We start from the raw sequence: 16841 nt of genomic DNA on the forward strand, positions 1-16841 counted from the left end.
GCTAAATACTGCTGGCGTTTTAACATACGCTAAACAGAGCTAAAACTGGTTTAGTTATTTTTTTACGAATCTTCCAGACGTCTAAAGTTAGGAAGCTTGCTGGTGTTCTGTTGGCAATGAAAACCAGAGATTCGGAAAGTCTTGTACGTCCTTGATGGATGCGGCGCGTTTATAGGAATCTGAAGTGACTGATTGATGTCCTTCAAATTGATTGATCTTTTTCAATTCCAGCCATACTTTTGTCTATTTTAAGTTCCTATACGTTTTACCGAACTATGTCCGGATCCAACCTTTAGCTTACCGTGTTACTCGAGCATATTTTAATATTCACTCTCTTTTTTCCCCCGTGTTTTCCCGCAGGTGAAAGTGCTGAACAAAAACGTTGCCCTGGCGGCCAACTTCCTTTCGCGATGCCCCTCCTGCATGGCCAACCTGGTGCGGCACATGTGCGACTTCACCTGCAGCCCGCAGCAGTCCAGCTTCATGAAGGTGGTATCGACCGAAGAGGTCGATCAGCAGGAAGGCGAATCGGAAAAGGCGGACGCAACGACGGCGGCCCCGTCGCCCAAGGAGTACATCACCAAGATCGATATCCACATTACGCAGCAGTATCTGAACGGAACGTTCGAGTCGTGCAATCAGGTGTCGGTCCCGTCGACCGGGCAGCTCGCGCTCGATCTGATGTGCGGCGACTGGGGTGCATCGCGCTGCAGTGCCAAGAAGTGGTTCTTCTACATGGGTGACGCGGAGAACAATCTGTACGTGCCGTTCCAGATCGATTACGTGGCGCACAGCTCGCCGAACGAAACCATCGATGGCTATCTGCCGTGGAACCCGCGCATCGTGCCGTGCAGTGAGAAGTTGGATGTAAGCCTGTCCCTGTTTGTTAAGAATCCGTCGTTGCCTGCCGTATTCTAATACGCTTTGCTGTTTTTGTTTTGTTTTCCTCTCAGGCTAACACACCGGCCTGTTCGTGTGTCGATTGTGAAGCATCGTGCCCGAAGCCACCGGCACCGCCTGGCCCACCGCAACCGTTCGTCATTTATGGCATGGATGGATACGCGGTCGTGATGTTCGTGGTGTTTGTCGTTTGCAGCGGTCTGTTCCTGATCGGTGCTTGTTTCTGTCACTCGAGCACCGGTACCGGCGGCGGAAGCGGCAGCGGAGCAAGTGAGTGTTGGACCGATGGGTGGTTTGATTTCGCTCTTTCTAATACCTCTTTACTAGCGATAAGAACATTAACAACCGAGAAAGAGGCCACCGAACGTGGAACTATTGGTCACCAAATGAGTGTGTGTGTGTGTTTTAAATATCTTCTTCTTTGCTGCTAAAATGATCACCTTCTATGCTGGTGTGGCGGTATGCACCAATTCAATCAAATGTAAAAATGTAGCATTTTGTGCATTTTAAAATCGCAATTTCGCATAACGCCGCTTGTTTCGGTAGGCAGTAAAGTGCTCGATTCTTTTTGCGCAATATTCAGCTCTTAAAATTTGTGTTGCTTCTCCATTACACATCAGCAGACGAGAATGACATTGATGTACACGCATACGCTTACGAGCGTTATATTTTACGTCAATCGAATCCGATGCCTGATGTACAGTAACATACTCGCATATGGAGATATTTTGCAACGGTACCTTACATCGTCGATTCCAATTGTTCAATATTTAATTCCTCCCGTGAAAGAGTTCAAGAACACCAAGCAAAGAATATTTGCTTACCATCAGCGCAAAAAAACGCCCTCTGTATATTCGGTACGCTTATGAATGAAACATTCGCAACATGGAATCGGGATGCAAATGCTGTCGAACTGTTTTTAAGTTGGTAAAAAAACGCCGCGCAAAGATTGGATGTAGAATGTATTCCTTCCGTTTTTTTCTGTTGCTTAACCACCCCAACCAGCAGCTACTAGATTATTATCATATCGGTAGGGTGACATTGGTTGACCTCGATCGTTTGCGTCGCATGGCTGGGGAAGATGATGAGATAAGGTACGAAATAAGGAATTTTTTTGTGTGCAAGTTCCGCTGGTAGGAAATCGGGCTGCCGGGATGCGCTTGGTTTCCGTCGATTAGCGGTGGACGTGAGCAGATAATGAAGAGCGTTCTTGTGTTCTGGCACATTGAACAGTGCAGCAATCATTTTGTTAATATACATTCGGGTTTACGTACGTAAAATGTGTAAACCATGTATTTCAAAAAATGGAGAAAACTCCTGTAAATATCATTATTGAACGAACCGATACAGTATTCTCACCCGGTAGCATGTTGCATGCCAACCGTTCAAAGGTATCACCTTCTTTTTTGTACTGCGACAAAAAGGATGCGCATTTGTTTGTGCTGTCCTTTTATCGTGGTCGGCGCTACACCGTTTCGTTAGCATTTCCCAGCAAGGGCGAGAACTTTCTGCTTTCTGCCAACAGCCACACACTGCCACAACCGTACCATAATGACCGCAGACGAATAAATTGTAGATAACGATTTAGTCGCCCATTTTTCCCGCCAGCGGGGTTTGTCGAGGGGTTTTGTGGACGATAGGACGATGGTCTGGGGTGGATAATAATTAAGGTTATTTTTATCACTACTTCGATCGAAGTTGAGCACCGTTTCGGGGCACGAAATTCTCTCCGGCCCATTTGGTTTGCGAAGAAGCGTGTTTCTGTAGCTGTATGGCGCTCTCAGGTCTGTCGTGTCGTGTAATTTAAACGGTGACTAACTATGGAAGGATCAGAATGGATAATACTACTACCCTGACACACGAACACTAAACCCGTGATGCAATTTGCGAACGGATGTGGGATACTTTAACAAATATTTTGGAAATTGTGTAACTAATCGATGGTGTAAGGGTTCCGACGGATTGGAATGACCAACAATGGTGTGTAATTCGATTTGAAAATTTAACCAAAGCTGTGAACTAAAGGATTAAAGATTCGGTAACAAAAGTGGAACAATTTGACTGATCGCACCGTATTTTCGTTTTCTTTTTCTTCCTTTTTTCTTCGGTTATGCTAAAATAAAACTACAACAAACTCAAAAAATACACCATGTAACGCGGAATATGGCCAAATACGACAAATAATCATCTCGAAAACCAAAACCAACTTATCATCTTCATTCAACTAAATCGAAAACCATGCCAATTATTGAACTCTCTGCATCAAACTCTGAAACGAATCGAACAAACAACAACAACAACAACAACACGTACACAATACCATACACCTGCTGCTGGTGGGGCCCGGGTACTACTACTACACACTACCTCCTGTTGTAGAACTGTTGGTAAATAGTGGTGACGCGCTGCCATCGGACTTGCGGTCCTCGGTGGGCCGCAGGTTAGCCGGTGGGCTCTCCTCTAACAGTGGCGATCTGGGCACGGACCGGGAAGACTCACCCCTACAGTCAAAGCGATCGAGTAGGTTTCCTTTTTTTCTGGTTTGTTGGCATACAATATTCGTTGCTCCATTCATTGTTTTTATTTTAACGTGCTTTACTCACCCGTTTTCCCCATCTCTCATACCATGTGCTGCACATTACAAATCATACTTCTGTGTTTGTGTGTAAAACGCTTCATGTGTTTGAATCTCTACATACGACACGATCATCATCACTTCATTTGTGCCATTAAACGGAACATCACAAAACGGATTCACCATACTCATTGACACAGCCACTCATGCATTTATATTGATCCCATCGTTAGTAGTTACTAACCGATAACGCTAACAAATTTGCGCCATGCTTTGTGTGTTATCCTTTCTTTACATGCACCATCCCCTTCCATCGTGTTACACATTCAGGCTCACTCCATCACAAGCAAATCATTCAACACTACATACCAAATCCCACTCTCTCTGTACCATTTTTCTACTCTACTAAAAGAAACACTTCAAATAAACGCTCCTCTTATTCAACGCGACATTATATGTGTGTGTGTGTGTTCCCTCACTGTGTGATTTTGTGTTATGTTTAGACCCGGTAGCATTTCTCTGACCAATTGAGTGCTACAAAGCAAATTCAAAACTGTAACAACCAAACATACATTTGTCCTGTTGAAACCGTTTGTCTATTTCTCTGCACTTGAAACCATCCCCTTCTGTATCTACTCTCCTGTATCAATGTGTAACCATGTATGTGTGTGCCGAAAGCATGTGTAAATGGAAATGCATATTGTATTGGGATAAAGTAAGAAGCTTTACCCGATGACTGATGAACTGTATGCCTTCGCATCCTCCATCCAGGTGCCACTTGGGACGGTGAGCAGGAACTTCGACCTCACCCGTCCGGTGTGGGAGCGGCCGATGACGATGACGATGAGTCAGGATACTTTGAGCGGCTGGGAGCAAAAACTGAAACTGCCTTGGAACACTTCTTTACCGCGTGGGGTACGACCTGTGCCAAACATCCGTGGCTGGTGCTGCTTGGAGGTAAGAGAGAGGCTTCAATTGTCCGTTCCCAGTTCCGCTTGCTAAACCCCTTTGCATTTCGTTCGCTAGGTCTGCTGTTCATCGTGGCAATGGGTATGGGCATCAACTTCCTGCGCGTCACGACAAATCCGGTTGAGCTGTGGGCTTCGCCCTACTCCCGATCGCGTGTCGAGCGCGAGTACTTCGATTCCAACTTTGAGCCCTTCTACCGTATCGAGCAGATCATCATCAAGGCGGAAAACATTAGCAACGTGATGCACAACACCTCGAACGGGGTGATACAGTTCGGGCCGGTGTTTAACCGGCAGTTTCTGCTGGACGTGTTTGAGCTGCAGGAGCAGATCAAAAAGATTCAAGCCGTCGCGGTGGACGGTAGCGGCAACAATGAGACGATTATGCTGAAGGACATTTGCTTCGCGCCGCTCAGCACCGGTGCCGGCCCGACCGGCACGCAGGAGTGTGTGGTGCAGTCGCTGTGGGGCTACTTCTCCGACGACATGGACAACTTCAACGACGAGGAAGAGGACGCACAGGGCTTCGTGATCAACTATCTGGACAAGCTGATACAGTGCTTCGGCAACTACTACAACCCGGCCTGTCTGGCACCGTACGGGGGCCCGATCGATCCGGCCATCGCGCTCGGCGGCATCCCGCAGCCCAAGTCGGCGGACGAGAAGGCCAGCTACGCGGAAGCGAGCGCTGTCATCCTGACGTTCCTGGTGCGCAACTACCACGACAAGAACAAGCTGCAGTCGGCGCTGGCCTGGGAAACGGAGTACGTGCGGTTCATGCAGAACTGGACGCGCGAAAACATGAGCATCGCGTTCACGTCGGAACGGTCGATCGAGGATGAGCTGGCGCGCGAATCGCAGTCGGACGTGTCGACCATTCTGGTGTCGTACATCATCATGTTCGCGTACATCGCCATTTCGCTCGGCCACGTCAACCAGTGGAACCGCGCGCTGATCGACTCGAAGGTAACGCTCGGGCTGGGTGGCGTTGCGATCGTGCTTGCCTCGGTCGTTGCGTCGGTGGGCATATTCGGCTACATTGGCGTACCGGCCACGCTGATCATCGTGGAGGTGATCCCCTTTTTGGTGCTTGCGGTCGGTGTGGACAATATCTTCATTCTGGTGCAAACGCACCAGCGCGACACGAAAAAGCCGACGGAAACGCACGCGGAACACATTGGCCGCATTCTGGGGCGTGTGGGGCCGTCGATTCTGCTGACGTCGGTCAGCGAGAGCTGCTGCTTCTTCCTGGGCGGTCTGTCCGACATGCCGGCGGTGCGTGCGTTCGCGCTGTACGCCGGTATGGCGCTACTGATTGACTTTATCCTGCAGATTACGTGTTTCGTTAGTTTGCTGGCGCTCGACACGATCCGCCAGACGGACAATCGGCTGGACGTGCTGTGTTTCCTGCGCGGCTCGAAGAAGGACATGCCGGGCAACATTGGCGAAGGGCTGCTGTACAAGTTCTTCAAGAGCATCTACGTGCCGTTTGTGATGCGCAAGCCGGTCCGGGTGGCCGTGATGATCGTGTTCTTTGGCTGGCTCTGCTCGAGCATTGCCGTGGCGCCTCACATCGATATCGGGCTGGACCAGGAACTTTCGATGCCGGGCGATAGCTTTGTGCTGAAATATTTCCGCTACCTGCAGCAGTATCTGAGTATTGGGCCGCCGGTTTACTTTGTGGTGAAAAATGGTCTAAACTACTCGACGATGAACGATCAGAATTTGATTTGCGGTGGGCAGTACTGCAACCTGGACAGCCTTTCGACTCAGCTTTACATCGCTAGCAAGCAGCCACAGTCGACGTATCTTGCCCGACCGGCATCGTCCTGGCTGGACGACTACATCGATTGGTCGGCCGCGCCAGGTTGCTGCAAACAGTGGAACAATGGAAGCTTCTGCCCACATCAGAGTAAGTATTGCAGACAAATGTTTAATAATCGATGTGTTGTTGTTCTAATGGCGACATTCTTTCCACATTTCTAGAGAGTGCCTGCGGTGCATGCAACATATCGATGACTGCTCAAAAGCGACCGGTGGAGAGCAGCTTCCGGCAGTATGTATCCTTCTTCCTGGAGGACAATCCAGACGAGGCGTGCGCCAAAGCGGGCCACGCCGCGTACGGTAGTGGCGTAAAGTATCGGCCCGATGCGCTGGCCCCGCTGTACAACGACGTGGGCGCCTCCTACTTCATGGCCTATCACACGATCCTGAAGTCGTCCTCCGACTACTACGAAGCGCTGCGCTCGGCGCGCAAAATTTCGGCCAACATTACCAGCACGATACACGCGAACCTGCGGCTGCAGGGCCGCAGCGAGGCCGACATTCAGCAGATCGAGGTGTTCCCGTACTCGGTGTTTTACGTGTTCTACGAGCAGTATCTGACCATGTGGCCGGACACGCTGAAAAGCATGGGCATCTCGGTGCTGGCCATCTTCATCGTCACGTTCCTGCTGATGGGCTTCGACATCCATTCGTCGCTGGTGGTAGTGATCACGATTACGATGATCGTCATCAACATCGGCGGCCTGATGTACCACTGGAGCATCTCGCTGAATGCGGTCTCGCTCGTGAATCTCGTCATGGCGGTCGGCATCAGTGTCGAGTTTTGCTCCCATCTGGTGCACAGCTTCGCCATGTCGGTGGAGGAGACGCGCGAAAAGCGGGCGGCCGACGCGCTCACCAAGATGGGCAGCTCCGTGTTCTCCGGCATCACGCTCACCAAGTTCGGCGGCATACTGGTGCTCGGGTTCGCCCACAGCCAAATCTTCCAGGTGTTCTACTTCCGGATGTACCTGGGCATAGTGCTGTACGGGGCCGCCCACGGGCTCGTGTTCCTGCCGGTGCTGCTTAGCTATATCGGTAAGTAGCGTGCAGGCTGCTGCTGCTTCCTTCCTCCCCTGGTGCGCCGCGAATTTTTGAGCCAAGAAATGACAAAAACACAGAGGATTTGGTGGTATTTGTGTGATAGTTTTTGTCGATTTTGTTGTTTTTCCTTCTGTTTGTTGTACCCTCTCTTTCTGTCTCGCTTAAAGTTGATTTTTGTCTTTCTGTTGCATTCAACTTATCGAGCAATTGGCAACTCAAGCTGATGCGCTCGCTTCTCTATTGCCTTTCTATCCGGCGTCCAAACAGGAGCTGTTTGATAAGTTTAACATAAAATGCATTTATGAAATTTTCGTTCATTTAGTTGGCTTTTGGTATGAGAGTGAAACCATTTCGACAATTTATCAACCATGGCATATTTTCAACAATTGCTCTCAATTTCCGTTTGGACTACATTACGATTCCTATTTGCGTCTGTTTTCACCATCTTCCTTAAACGCTACACGCATTTTGCTGCACTTTTTACAGCCTATTTTTGGTCCAATCGTGTGATGCTATTGTGCTTGCCTATATCATCCATGCGATGTCCATGAATCATGTTTAATTTTTCATTTATGCATTCCCATTTGTTGGAAACAGATTTCACTAGATTTGGCCAGATTTTTTGAAGTGCATAAGATACGTTATTTTTCTGCAATACGTCATGGTGAATACCGTCACCGAATGTCTTCCCCTGCTCGATCTTTTAAAATAGTCTTTTCCCATGATCCTCCTCATCATCTTGTGTAGATCGTTTTATTTATTTTAAAACCCATAGTCGCTAACACACATTTGTCTCGTGTTTTTAATGTATCGCGTGTGAAGGCGTGTAGTGCATGATGTTCCGCGCGAACTGTGTTGTCCCTCGACGTCATATTCACATCGCCCGTTTTGTAGTAGAAATTAGCCACGCCCGCAAAACGTTGAGACTACTGACTAGATACTAAAATTATCGCCCAGCTCAAAAATGCCACCATAACTTTGTTACAGTAACACAAAGCAACACACCAAACCAGCACGTTTAGAAGCAAAATTTATTAATCCTGTATCGTATTTTTTCTCTTCGTTTTTCTTCTCTCTTCCCTCCCATCAACTCGAATAATCGAAAACAATCGCGTTTCGCTTTCGACTGGGCCACACTAAACCGTACGCACGTGTGTGCTGTTCGCATCGTGTTTTGCGTCCCTCATCCATACCGTTTGTTTTCGTTACGCCATGCCCATTGTTGGTGGTTTTTGCCTACCATGTAAAACGCGTCGCTGGGTTTTAACACATTCTGGGGCACGCAAATCGGATTGCGAATGCGTTAACTGTATCGGCAAATACAACCATAAACAAAAACTATTTTGTCAAAACCAAACAAAACAAAACTATACAGGCGCCCCTATCAACAAAGTCAAACTGGCCAATCACCGACGGCAGGCGATGCAGGAAACCCAGGAAACGTCCCTCTCGACAACCGTAAGCAAACCCAATCCACCAACAAGTGTTGTAAACCACCACCATCACCACCAGAAGCGCCATCATCGGCAGACTAGCGGCCTGTGCTGCTGCTGCTTTAGTAGCGACGATGATCGCCGCGATGGTTGTGGTCGTCGTTGTCGTGCTTCTGTAGCGGCACCACCTGCATCGTTCAACGCATCCTCATCAAGTATCATCCACTCACCAACATCTCCACCACCACCACCACCACCACCACCACCATCCCCACCCATTGCATCATCGCCCTTGCACTGTTTTCGCACGATCTTTAACATTAGCACCGGGAGAGCGCATGCATCCGGCGACTCCCGCTCTCGGCACGCGGCTTGGTGTCAATCGAGTAGTTTTAGGCTGGTTGCTTCACCCACCGGCGGTGGTGTAGCAGGAGGAGGAGTAGCGGCACCATCAGTAGCAGCAGACGGAGCACCACAACACCCCCCGGCAGCATCATCCTCACCAGGGGTTGCTACCACCAGCCAGCGGTCATCGTTCGATCGGAGAGCTTTCGATCGGTCGGCGACGCTGGACAGTAGTACCGGCGCCGGTACAGAGGAAGCGTTGTGCGGTTGCATCGACCATCGGTGGCGATATTGGCGCAAAAACCATCGCCACCGCACCAGGCTGACAGGCGAACACACGTACTACTCGAACGCGGAATACTGCCTGAATGTAACGCTACCGATGGAGGATGCAACTGCCATGAACGTGACCACGTACGCGGCCCGGGATGATGTTGCTTGTAAAAAGATGTAGTGTGTGTGTGTCTATGTGATTGGTTGTACTATAACACTGCTGCACTGATTGGTTTTACGAGCTACTCAATTCTGCTTCATGCTTTTTTTGTTTACCTGAAGTATGTATCATTTGATATGGCTTTTTGTTTTGGTTCATGTGACATCATACTCGTTCTGCCGGATGTATACTCACGATTGAAGAATTTATTGTGTATTTATTTTTCAAATCTTTCGTGAGTATACACAGGTACATTAAGTGTTTGTTTGTTTTTGTCATGTTTTACTTCTTATGTTTTCATGTTTCCCTTTTTGGACTCATTTTGGGATGGTATGGTTTCATTTTATATTGCTTCTTTATGTTTTCGGTTTTGTTGTTGTTTGTGATGATTTTGGTGTGTCTTCTGTTCTCTTAGTAGCATAGTTACTAGCATTACAAATTTCCTTTTTTTGTGTCCTTTTAATTTGTTTCCACATTTGTATACAGTAGAACCCTATTTGTATGTAGCATCATACCACTAAATAGATCAAGTCATCAACTCACGTATTGACTGTTAGGAATGAAACGATGAGATAACGAACGCGCAGTTGCACTCTTCAAGCGTTTATCTGCCTGTGCACTACACTATTGACGTTGTTTTTGTTTATCGTTAGGTAGCCAACATCATACGAACTTAGACTATTATTTATTATTGCGCATTATCGCGAGCACACTGTTATGCACCTGATATAATTGTCGCACACGTGTGTCGTGCCGTCGTAACGGAAGTACTAATCTCTTTTTTCCCTTACCATTTTGCTGTTTCGTTTCGTTCTTTCTTCTATTCTATCTTTGTTCTGGATTGTCTTGCTCGTTCTTCATTCTCCTGTCGCCGGCCGCCCGCCCGCCCCGCCCGGCTCTATGCCGTACACCAACGTTGGTGCGTGCCTGCGTGCCTTGCGTGCGTGGGTGGTGGGTGCCACAGCTGCACCGGGATGAAAGAATATTTATGTTTGAGCGAATCGAAGCCGATATACACGGTTACTAAGTATTTCCTTTCAATATCGGTTGTGTTCCTTCGGTTCTGATTTTTATGTTTGTTTTTAATTTGTTTCTAATTTCCGTTTTCCGTGTATGTGTACTAAATAGAGTGCCTTCATCACACTTTCTTTTCTCTGTGAGAAGCTGTTCTTCCTTCCATCTGTGGAACGGTACAGTTTGCATTTGCCCGAAGTTTTATCCTCCGGAAAGGCTCTACCTACCTACATACATTCGTTTGTTTGATGTACCTTAACCATTCATTATTATGTTTTTTTTGCAAGTATCTGTATCCTTCCGCGATTCCTTTGCGCACAATAATACATTACTGTGTTCTTTAACAATCACGCTTTAACAAAGTTGTTTGAAAAGGTCCATTATTTGTTCATTATTGTTTACTCATGTTTTGCGTTTTTTCGTCATCGCAGATTTGCTGTGATATGGTTTGAAAGTATAATTTTTTTACACCGCGCTCCACACTTGTTTGTGGGGTACTTCGATGGATTGTGTGGATCTCTAACTCAAAGCTCCCGAGAACACCGTTCATTGGACCCTGGGGGACCGCCTCCATCAATAATTGTGCCTTTTAGAATGTTAAGCGTGTTCGCCAAGCGGGGCGATCGAAAGGTTTGTACCTTTAATTGCAATCAACCTCTCTACCCGTACCTAGTGCAAATAGAGCAGTTTCTCTAGAATACAATGCTGTGCTTTGTTGAGTTTCTTAGTAACCGCCGATTGCCACCGATAAAAAAGGGAGCTTTCGACGCCACCCGCCAGCGAGGAGCGTTCAAGATTGCCATTTGGCCATCTAACCGGTAGCAGCAAAACAGAAGTGCACTTGCACAGTGATTCGGGGTGGTACAAACGCAAAACATTTTGTAAATTCGCCACTACTTATACCAGGAGGGTCAGCCAGTGCTAACGCACAACTGTTGCACACAAGCAAATATAACGAAATGTTACACATTTTCTATATACATACACATATGCACACGGTGCTGAAGTACGAACCATATCAACATCCATTACTTTGAGGATATTAATGGTGTCTGAATGAATCATACCAATGCATTTGCCTGTACGGTACAGCATAGATTGAATTAATTATTGTTTATTTGTTTAAGTTGCTCCGATTATAACATGCTTTTCACGTTGTATTTAGGCATTGCTTCAGATCACTTTTGTGAGGTTGTGATTATGTAACATTTGCATCACTATTATAAACCTTTCGCTTGAGTGTAGTGTTCGAATGGCTTGATATTAATAGTTTGAGTTTTGGTGGTTTGGTTAATTCCTAGTTTCATTTCCGCTATCCCGTTCCGTTGAACGCCTTTCATTCTCTAGGACCGCTTTACTTAGTTTGAGTTGTGTACAGTGAACGTTGTGGCGTGCCCTTTTATTCCTTACACTCTACTGGACCGCTCATTTTGACGATCCGATTATGTTTACTTTACTAATTTTATCCTTCTCTCTGTCCTTCTTTCATCTGTTTGTCCTTCCCTTGTCCCACACGAACAAAAAAAAACCTCTTCCTGAATGATTTTTGCAAAACAGGCGTGATGCACCGCCGAAGGCGCTCCAACAACGATGCCTCGAACGTCCCACACCACCCCAGTGCTAATGAGATCGATGAGGAGCAGAATATGGAACAGGATGCAGCGTACTATGACGACCGACAATCTCCCAACTATCACCACCACCACAGCTACCACGATGACGACGACGACGACGATACTGAGCACGCCAACCTTCAGCGAGCGGAGCCGCCAACGAATCATCCAGTGGTTCGGGCGAAACAAGAAATCCGCAGCGCAGGAGGACGACCCCACTGGCCAGCAGGAGCAGCATCTGGCAGAGCCGGTTACTCCGGAGCACGAACAGTATCATCCGGCCGATCCCAGGCCGGACCATCCCAGCAGCAGCAACAGCAACAGCAGCGAACCACCCTTGAGGTCCACGCCCAGCACGACCTTCCTCCGGGTGAGGATACGGAGGAGCTTACCGAGCCTCTTCTGCAGCAAGCTTCCCCCGGCAGGCAGTGCGCCCCGCACGGATCTCTAAAGGAAGCCCCGAAACACCAACCAGCAACAGTAACAGCTGTAGTAGCCGCATCGAGCAGTACGGCGCCGCAAGAACAGACCGCGTCAAAGGCACCGACAGCGCCACCCACCACAAAGCTGTCCCCGTCCTCATCTATCTCGTCCTCGTCGCTGTCGTCGAAAACGTCCAAAGCCTCCAAAACGTCCCACCGGCACCGGTTACGCAAGAGCCGCTCGAAGGACGCACAAACGGAAATCGAGCACCCGAAGGCGCCGTTAGTGGTGGCGGAAGATTCAGAAGATTTGGACGGAGAAGAGGATGACGAAGAGGAGGAGGAGGAGGAGGAGAAGAAGAAGATGAAAGGGGAAGGGATGGCCGAATCGCCGAACAATAGTAATAGCGCTGCGACGTACCGCGGGGAAGATCAGCGAACACTGAAGTCGTCCGGTTCGTCCTCCCGTTCAACGATCGTGCCCCGGGGACGGTAAGAGAAGGCGCTAATGCTGGAGTGCGCGATGACAAATCATTGCCGAGTTCTGGTCAGGCAGCAGCAGCATGTGTCCAGGGTGATATGGAGGTGATATTTTTATTTTTAACACCACCACGCAGGAACGGTAAAATCACATAGACATTAAGCTATTGCAACTGATTGGTGGCGTTCGTTAAGCTGCATACTACAGTGTGACCGTGACAAACAAGTAAAAAAGCTAGTATATCCTTGCTGATCGTACTCCACTCTGTGAGATGTGGGTACTGTCCTGGGCTGTCTGAATTACGCAAGGTTAGGAGAGGAGCATGCACACACATTGCAGACCAAAATAGGCGTGTTGGAGTGCGGGGTTTGTTCTCAAAACGTAGTAACAGATCGTTCTAAATCTACCGACAAATCAATTTCGTTTCCCTCTCCAGGTAAGGGAACTTGAATCGTGTGTTCCTGCTTGCCCGTTTTGTGACGTTTCGTGCGAACAGTTACGAAGCTGTGGACCGAGATTTTCTATATTTATGCCAACACAGTCACACAACGAAACAGTTCGAAACTGGTCGCGCGCAGCTCGAAGCAATGGCAACATATGTATATCATAAATCACTCCACAATGAAGGGAAGAAGCGAAGAAAGCGTTAGAAGAGAGCAATGATCATAAAGGATCGAATAGTGGGGGCATGTACGTAAGTTTGTATACACATTTGATGTCCAGATGTATATTCCTATTGAAATTATAATATTTCCCACTGTCTTAGGATACATTCACGTAACCGTTAATCAAAAAAAACCGTTGGTTGGGTCTTGGAATAATGCAGATCACACCTTGAATAAGAATAATAATCGGCTACATAGAGCGGGAATGGCTTACGGAACTGGATGGGAACTGTTTAGGACACTATGGTGGACGTGGTGCGAAATTTTAATGTTGTTCGTACTGCCGTAAAGGTATATCGCGCGATGGGGGAGATGTGGAGCAGGAATAGCTAAATGGCAGAAAATGGACGGAAAGCGTTCGTTGGATGCATATTTGTTGGTTGTTATTGGGGCTGGAGAGGACTGCTGGCTGCACCTTATCATGCCCTGTAGACTCTGTTGGTTGTTGGAGGATGTCTGCGCTTGCAGCATGAGTGAGCGATGGCGCTAGTTGAGTGGTGGGAGTTGGTGGTTGATAGTGTGTTCAGCTTGTTAAAGAGAGAGATACAGAGAGAGAGAGATAGAGGCAGGACGCTTATTATTGTGGCAGTTGTATAGAAAAGGGACAATGATAGATAGCCTATGTTTTAGAATGCTTGTGTGATGTCTTAAAGGGGTTGGAAAGGAAACGAAAAAGAAAACAGTATGCTAAACTGTGGATCGATACACAAGCACACTCCACACTGCTCGTAATAAGGTGGCACTGTGAGAAATTAGTGAATTTCATGTCTACAAGTGTGGATCGTATGCAAGAGCAGGAACCATCGAGGGATTCTTAACCTTCAAGGAAGGGGGAATATACAGAACGGAAGAAAATGATAAGGTGACAAGGTGACCCATCGCAATGTATCATACGAGCAGGAAGGGGAAAAGATGTGTAGTTACAGGGTACGGTTATTTACTTTTCATAAAAATGCAGAAAAAAGGAACTAGACAGAAGAGACGGTGAGAGTTACTGTTTACAAAGGAACCAAGAATCCGGCAGACTTAAAGGAAATGAATTATTTTTCAATTTTGCATATGTTTCTAGTATTCTAGATTGTTTTTTCTTCTTCTTCTTCTTCTTCTTCTTCTTCTTCACAAATCGGTAGCACTTAGAGCTTAACAACTACTGTTGATAATAACCAATGGGTGGAAAAGAAGATTACCATGAAACGACTGTGACTGTGATTCATTTGTCCATTACAATCATAGCTAATTTGTGGCCACCATTTTGGTCGTACAGTTTCCAATCTTCTAGAATTGTGTTACAATGCAACCACCACACACCCCTAGCTAGCACTTTTGGGAAAGGCGGAGGAAAGTATCGGTTCCAGTTGGTCAAGATAATAGGAGGTTACAACGTTTCCAGCAGCGTCCGTTGACGTGCTGTGTGTGTTCCTACAAACTGCTACGAAATCGAACGAAAACCAACGCTGTCCTAGCTTTTTACACACCGCGCTTCGCCCTACTTCATGTGTAGACAACTGTTTCCGGTGCCTTGCATACGACGAACTACTATAGATAAATTTGCGAAAGGTGTGTAGCAGGTGACGGTACGCGAGAGAGCAGGATTTGTACCATGGGGAGTATTCTAGAAAATGGTCAGTGCTTTTCTTTTCAAAAACCACTACCCTCCAATTCATCTCACTCGTGCCCGGTTACATAGCTCCGCTAGGGATGACTACCACTGTTGGCATACTGTTCTGTTCTGCATCCCACCCTCTCCCTCCCCTTAAAAGCTTCTTGTGATTCCATATTTTACCGAAAACAAAAAAGTATTCTCTAGGCAGAAGTGAGCCCAACGGGTCCGCCTGTCCTGTCCGTTGGCTTAATGCTTCTCCCTGCTAATTGATGTTTAAGATTACGGTCCATCCTTACTATTGTTAAACTATAAATAGGTTACACGTGTATACCACTCACAAACTCACGCTGTGCTTATCGCAATGCACGCGCCCCAGCACACGACCGCGTAGATAATTTTTGGTTGAGGCAAACGAGCAAGGTGAGCGAGCACGGAGGAGCGGTGGCACTTTGCGGTTTCTTCCCCTCCACGCTCACCCACGGTTAGGTTTAAATTATTTTGCTCATTCCGTTCTTGAATTATTGCAGCAAATGCAGGTGTTAGCGACGCTTAACCAAGCCCCGAACTAGGAAAAAACGAGTCCAGTTTGTCTCCGATTATATTCACTATTAGTTTGTAAGTATAGTTACTGCCAGCTAGAAAATCAGGGCAGTTTTGCAAGCAGCCGATAGCTAAGATCTTAATCCCGTCACGAGCTCGGTCACGTTTCGATTCCGTCGTTCTTTGTTTTATCGAAGCATGTATGTTTATTCCCCTTGCAAGTTGTTACTTTCGCTTGTGTCAGCGGGCTCCGTTGTTAGCTAGATTACGACAGTAACGAAAGGATGCGTTATGGTAGGGTTGGGTAAAGATAATGCGGAGGCCCTTCAAAAGGAAGCAAACAGAGAGGAACATATTGTATAGGGATGGCCAAGATGTAAGTCTGTAAAAGAAGAAAATGTAATATAGTGAGAAAGGACGGAGCAGGGAACGGTAGAAAAAAGGGACGAAAGCGGAATAGTAATTAAATTTCCAAAAAAAAAAGATTTGTTGTACACTACACTGCTGACCCCAGATGGCCAAAGTGAATCAGTTTGTATGGTTAGTGAGTTTCTTTTGGCCGCTCCCAACATTATGCAAGGTGCAGGTGACAAGGGTAAACCAAAGCTTTCTTTAAGTTGGCGCTCTCGTTCGTTGTGTTGTGTTACGCAAGATAAGTAAATGGAAGCTTAGAATGAAGGTGTTAAGCATGTGTCTAATTTTAAGTATAATTCCTGAATCTGGTGTTGCATTGCTGTAATGAACTTTTGGGTTGTATATTTTTTGCATAATAGAATAAAGGGCAGCATACATAAACATTCTAAAACAAACAAACACGTAAACATACACAAAACACACAGAGTGGGGGTATAATGTGTGTGTAACAGGTATGTGAAATAGGGCAGAAAACTGTGAGGAATGTAATTAAGGAGTAAATAAATAAAGGTTTAAAATGTGACTGATGCGATTAAGATGTTTGCCGAGCTTTGCATGATCCGAACA

General features: G+C 47.0%; 1 protein-coding gene across 6 annotated transcripts in view; it reads left to right on the plus strand.

The window, feature by feature from the left end:
* LOC121596994 (NPC intracellular cholesterol transporter 1) overlaps nucleotides 1-16797 on the plus strand; it is a 42592-nt gene extending 25795 nt beyond the window's left edge. For 3 of the 6 annotated variants that reach the window (XM_041922431.1, XM_041922433.1, XM_041922432.1), the window contains exons 4-10: nucleotides 361-867; nucleotides 954-1170; nucleotides 3280-3420; nucleotides 4247-4432; nucleotides 4502-6355; nucleotides 6430-7305; nucleotides 12094-16797. In XM_041922431.1, coding sequence (XP_041778365.1) covers nucleotides 361-867; nucleotides 954-1170; nucleotides 3280-3420; nucleotides 4247-4432; nucleotides 4502-6355; nucleotides 6430-7305; nucleotides 12094-13067 — 4755 coding nt within the window. In that variant the 3' untranslated portion in view covers nucleotides 13068-16797. Of the gene's footprint in view, nucleotides 1-360; nucleotides 868-953; nucleotides 1171-3279; nucleotides 3421-4246; nucleotides 4433-4501; nucleotides 6356-6429; nucleotides 7306-8686; nucleotides 8770-12093 lie in introns of all 6 variants that reach the window. The other 3 variants (XR_006005360.1, XM_041922436.1, XM_041922434.1) reach the window with 3 other exon arrangements.
* The last annotated feature ends 44 nt before the right edge of the window (nucleotides 16798-16841 follow it).

Source organism: Anopheles merus, chromosome 3R (genome assembly GCF_017562075.2).
Source record: "Anopheles merus strain MAF chromosome 3R, AmerM5.1, whole genome shotgun sequence".
NCBI lineage: Eukaryota > Metazoa > Arthropoda > Insecta > Diptera > Culicidae > Anopheles > Anopheles merus.